Consider the following 5444-nt stretch of genomic DNA (forward strand, 5'->3'; position numbering starts at 1 on the left):
CTCTGTCCTCGCCCACTCTCCTCGCCCCACTGAGTGCTGCTCCAGCTTCAGAAGCCTTCTTTTTTTCTTCAATTTGTTTTACTTCGATTTCTTTTACATATTCAATCACATGTTACTTAGCTTGCAAAGTGAACATTCCAATATCTGTAAGGGACACTGAGGCAGGGCCAGTCACTGGCCCCGGCCCCCACTCCAGCTCTGGCCCCAGCCCAGTTCCCCCAACTCCACAGTCCCCTTCTCTCGAGCTTCCTCACCAGGGAAGCACCTCCAGTCCCCTGTCTCCCCTGTGCCGGGTCAGGTGTCCCTTCTCTGTGCCTCATGGACAGCACCTTGCAGTTGGGAACCATGTCTGACCCATCAACCAGCAAGTGAGCTCTCAAAGACCAAGACCCACCTTGTTCTGCACCATCTGGGTTTCCCCACCCGGTCCCTGGGCCTGGCCCCAAGCTATTAATAGCTTCGTTTCTGCTCCACAATCACCCGGCTACAGAACTCATCCTCTTTACCTCTAAAGCCCATGCACACCAAACATTTCTAACTTGCTGTAGTGACAAAGAGGGAGACCCCAGAAGACCCCTGCTGCCACCCCCATGGCTTCCCTAGCTGCTCCCGCATGGTGGGGGCAGAGAGAAGTGGCTCTCAGGGATCCTTTGCTGAACAGTTTCAGGACGAGCGGGGAATAAAGTGAGGAAACGGAGACAGGGAGCATAGATCATTCTTTCCGAAAGCTGCCTGCAAGGGGAAGCCATCTGGCAGGAGGGAGGGGATGCAGAGCCAGAGAGGGATTTGTTTGTGTTTTTGTTCTTTAGGATGAAGAGACTTGAGGGAAAGGGCCAGTGCACGTGGAAGGAAAGGAGAGGGGGATGGCAATGCCTGATAAAGTGAAGTGCCAGGGGGGTCTGAGGAGGGGACAGGGAAGGTTGAGGGCTGAATGCTGGGACCCTCTGTGGAGGGGAGGTGGGTCAGGATGGGGTCAGCCCCCCCTCCACCCCCCGTGCTGGAGGGCAGGCAAGCACCCAGACTGAGTCCCTGCTGTTCCGTCCTAGGGGGCGCTGTGGACCTGACGCTGCTGGCCGACCTGCGCCTCACCGACCCCCAGCGTTTCTTCCTGACCTGCGTGTCCGGGGAGGCCGGGGCAGGCAGGGGCTCGGACGCCTGGGGCCCGCCGCTGCTGCTGGCGAAGGACGACCGCATCGTCCGCACCCGCCCGCCAGGGCAGCCGCTGCATCTGGCACGCAACGGCTCCCACCAGGTCACGCTGCGCGGTTTCTCCAAGCCCTCGCATCTGGTGGGCATCTTCTCCTGCGTGGGTGGCACCGGGGCTAGACGCACGCGTGTCGTCTATGTGCACAACAGCCCTGGAGGTGAGTCTGGCCCTAGAGAGGTGAAGGGATGAGGGAAGTGGGGGGAGGGGAGGGACGCTGCACAGACCTCTGACCCTCCATCCTGCAGCCCATCTGCTCCCAGACAAGGTCACACACACGGTGAACAAAGGCGACACGGCTGTGCTTTCTGCACGTGTGCACAAGGAGAAGCAGACAGATGTGATGTGGAAGAGCAACGGTGAGCGGGATATTTGAGCTGGCTGGGCAGGTGGTCGCATAGTTCTGATGCCCCGACACCTCTATTAGCCATCACCATGATACACCTGTTTCCTCCTGGCCAGCCTCCAGGACCCCTCCTCTGTCCTGGACCAGGTCCCATGGGATGCACCTGGACCCATCCATTCCGATCTCTGAGCCTCCCTCTTACTATACTTGGATGACCAGGAGCCTGTGGTCAGCCGCTCCTTCCCTGATTCCCCAAATAAGCACTGCTTTACCCCTTCAACTTTGACCCTCTCCTGGGAAATCAGGGAACAGTAACAGGGCCTAACATGGGGGTGGGGGGGTCTAGACTCTCCCAAAGACCTGTCCATCCCAGGTCCTTGATGCCCAAGACAGACACATTCTCGGGCCTAGCAGAACGGGGGGAGCTCAGCCTCAGGCCTGCCCTTCACTCAGACCCTATCAGGCCCTTTAGCCCCCATGGAAGAAAGCCATTTTCCTTTCAGCCCTCCGACCTCACATCTTGGCTGACTCTCGCATCTCTGGGCCCCTGAAGAGGGTTTGCCTAAAGCTCCAGTCCATGAATTGGTGGGTGATGTGGGAAAAGGCAAGGAAGCCTGGGCTTAGAGTCTAGTTCAGTCCTGAGCAAAAGAGACAAGAAGTGAGTGGAACAGGGATTAGACACTCCCAATATTAGGGCCTGCAGGTCCCAGAGGGAGCCGCAGGGGAGAGACCCCAAAGTAATGGCAGCTGAGCTGTGTCCCAAAAGAGAAGTGGGAAAACAACAAAGCCAAGGAAGGAAGGGCATTCCAGGAGGAGGGTCTGAAATACCACTGTTGTTTCTAGAAGAGAAATTAGAAGAGAAATGAGCAATTCCAGGAATTCAGGAATGTGAGGAGTCAGGCAGGGCATGGAGAGGTATGGGCTGGAGGGCAGGGGCCAGATGGGGAAAATGACATGCTAAAGAGTTGGACTTTCCCCTGAGGACAGTAGAAAACTGCATGTTTAAGCGGGGAGTTCTAGAGGGCTCTTGTAGACGGTTGCACTGACTGCTGAGCACAGACAGGAAAGCACAGGGCTAGAAGCACAGTGCTGGAGAGGCTGCTGGAGGCTCGGTGAAGGCTCGGGCTAGGGGGTGTCAAGAGGCCTCGGAGGAGGGGGCTGGCTGAGGAGATGAGGAGGGAGCCCAGGCAGGACTGGGTGATGTCACAGGTGGTTGCGGAGCATGAGGAAGAGGATGCACCAGACCTCGCCACCTTCCCCCAGGCGAGGTTGTACAGAGGGAATGACATCAGCCCTCCACTTTCTGAGCCTCCTGGTCTGTTCATTCTCCCCCTGCTCCAGGGTCCTACTTCTACACGCTGGATTGGCATGAGGCCCGGGATGGGCGGTTCCTGCTGCAGCTCCCCGACCTGCAGCCGGCATCAAGTGGCATCTACAGCGCCTCCTACCTGGAAGACAGCCCCCTGGGCAGCGCCTTCTTCCGGCTCATCGTGCGGGGTCAGGGCCAGAGGGCAGAGGTTGTGGGCAGAGGACATGGGAGGGTGGGAGCCCTCTGGGTACTTCCTGGGGGTCCCTGGATCCCCAGGTCCCCAGAGCTACCCCCAGTGATCATCTGCTGAAGACACTTTCCTCCAGGCTGTGGGGCTGGGCGCTGGGGACCAGGCTGTGCCAAGGAATGCCCAGCCTGCCTGCATGGAGGTGTCTGCCATGACCATGACGGCGAGTGTGTGTGTCCCCCTGGGTTCACTGGTGCCCGCTGTGAGCAGGGTAAGGAGGAGGGGAGCTGGGACCCAAGCAGGAGAGGATGCCTGGCTGGGAGAAGACACTAGAACCATGGGGTTGAGCTTGGAGGGTTAGAGGGCCAGAAAGGTCCTGGACCCTGGGGCCCAACTGAGGCTTATACACCTGTATGCTTTCTAGCCTGCAGAGAAGGCCGTTTCGGCCAGAGCTGCCAGGAGCAGTGCCCGGGCACATCAGGCTGCCGGGGCCTAACCTTCTGCCTCCCGGACCCCTATGGCTGCTCTTGTGGCTCTGGCTGGAGAGGAAGCCAGTGCCAAGAAGGTATGGGCAAGCCCACGTCTACCGTCCCCCACCAAGACAGCCAGCCACAAGCCTGATCCGGCTTCTTCAGTCTGACCCTAACGTTCACATCAAGCCCTCCATAGTGTCCCTGCTCCCCTGACCTGTGGCCCCTCTACGCCCAGCTTGTCATACAACCCATACCCTGCCTGGGCCTCCCTTGACCCCTGACCTGTACCCCCTAACCACACCTCTTCTGTTTTCAGCCTGTACCCCTGGTCATTTTGGGGCTGACTGTCGCCTCCAATGCCAGTGTCAGAACGGCGGCACATGTGACCGGTTCCGTGGCTGTGTCTGCCCCTCCGGGTGGCATGGAATGCACTGCGAGAAGTCAGGTGTGAGCACCAGGGTCCCTGAGACCCCTTGAGACAGGTTGGCCTTCCCCAAACACATCTCCCTGCCCCCCTCTTTGATGTTTTTGTTTTTAGTTTTTGATAGGGTAGATGCACTCACCAGCAAGAGAAAGAGAGAGAAAGTGACATGCACACACACACACACACACACACACACACACAGGGAATGGTCACACTTCAGCCATCTCTCCTCTATTCTCATCTCAGGATTTGGGGCATGCATGTGCAAGCAAGTACCAGGTGTGTTTTTCAAGCCGCCAGGTCTGGGATGTGAACCACAGTGTCTGCGTGGATCCAGCCACCTTCACCACCACACACTGGCTGGCCTGGGTTTGGTTTTGTTTTTAAGATGTATTTTTTTTTATTATTTATCGCCAGAAAGTGTGTGCACTTGCAAGGAAGGAAAAAGCACCTCCCAAGGGAGGCATGGCCATGCTGCAATCCCTTCTCCTCCATTTCTCCATTTCTTCAGGGTCCTGGGCACTCATGCACATTTATTCCATGTGTCCTTCAAGTCACCAGGGCCTGGACTCAAACCAGAGTTGGCCGTGTGGTTTCTGGCTCTCCACACACACACTTAACCACTGAGCTATGAGTCCCGCCCATCCTCCTTTCCTGTGGATGGTCCCAGTCCTACCCTCAGGGAGCTCGAGTCTGGCAGGGGTTCTCACCACTCAGCCATCCATGCTGCCCTGGGCAGCTGTCCGGAGTAGGTAGGAGCCCAGTGAAGCCCCTGCCTGATCTGAGAGGCTCAGGGAAAGTTCTGGGAGGAGGTGAGATCTGAGACTGGATGTGAAGGACGAGAGAGAGAGGGCTGGGGAAAGCGCCTGTGCAGAGGCCCAGGGGTTGAGGACTCAGGCACGGGTACCAGAACACGGGATAGGGGACTGGGGGGGGTGGTCAGAAGAGGTCAAGCATGGGCCTTTGAATGCCCAGCTAAAGGGTTCACACTTAATCAGACAGGGGCAAGGCGGAGTTGTGTTTGAGAAAGGACCCCCAGCTGCTGGGTAGAGTGGAAGCAGGAGACTCCCGAGAAGTCTAGAGACAGGGAGGAGAACAGATGAGGCCTGAACTAGCACTCAGGCAGAGGATGGCACTAGGAAGTATGTGGGTGTGGTTAGGGGACCACGCTGGCCGGGTCGGGCACCACTGCTGGGGCGGTCATGCAGGCTCTCACTGACTTCTGGGCTCACGTGACCACATAGGTGGCGGTGCCTCTGATGAGATGCAGAGCGTGGGCTGAGAGACTCTGGTGGCCTTGTGTCTGCCCCTGTGGGAGTTCCAGGGTGACTGTCCTCTCTTTCCTCAGACCGGATCCCCCAGATCCTCAGTATGGCCTCAGAACTGGAGTTCAACTTAGAGACAACGCCCCGGATCAACTGCGCAGCCACAGGCAATCCCTTCCCGCCAGTGCGGGGCAGCATGGAGCTCCACAAGCCGGACGGCACCGTGCTTCTGGCAA

General features: G+C 58.0%; 1 protein-coding gene across 1 annotated transcript in view; it reads left to right on the forward strand.

Annotated features, from left to right (window-relative positions):
- TIE1 (tyrosine kinase with immunoglobulin like and EGF like domains 1) overlaps positions 1-5444 on the forward strand; it is a 24523-nt gene that overhangs the window by 3184 nt on the left and 15895 nt on the right. The window contains exons 2-7 of the mRNA XM_006153740.3: positions 1047-1364; positions 1453-1563; positions 2892-3047; positions 3186-3317; positions 3471-3611; positions 3836-3964. Coding sequence (XP_006153802.1) covers positions 1047-1364; positions 1453-1563; positions 2892-3047; positions 3186-3317; positions 3471-3611; positions 3836-3964 — 987 coding nt within the window. The remainder of the gene's footprint in view (positions 1-1046; positions 1365-1452; positions 1564-2891; positions 3048-3185; positions 3318-3470; positions 3612-3835; positions 3965-5444) is intronic.

The sequence above is a fragment of the Tupaia chinensis genome, unplaced genomic scaffold (genome assembly GCF_000334495.1).
Source record: "Tupaia chinensis unplaced genomic scaffold, TupChi_1.0 Scaffold000387_1, whole genome shotgun sequence".
NCBI classification, from domain to species: Eukaryota; Metazoa; Chordata; class Mammalia; order Scandentia; family Tupaiidae; genus Tupaia; species Tupaia belangeri.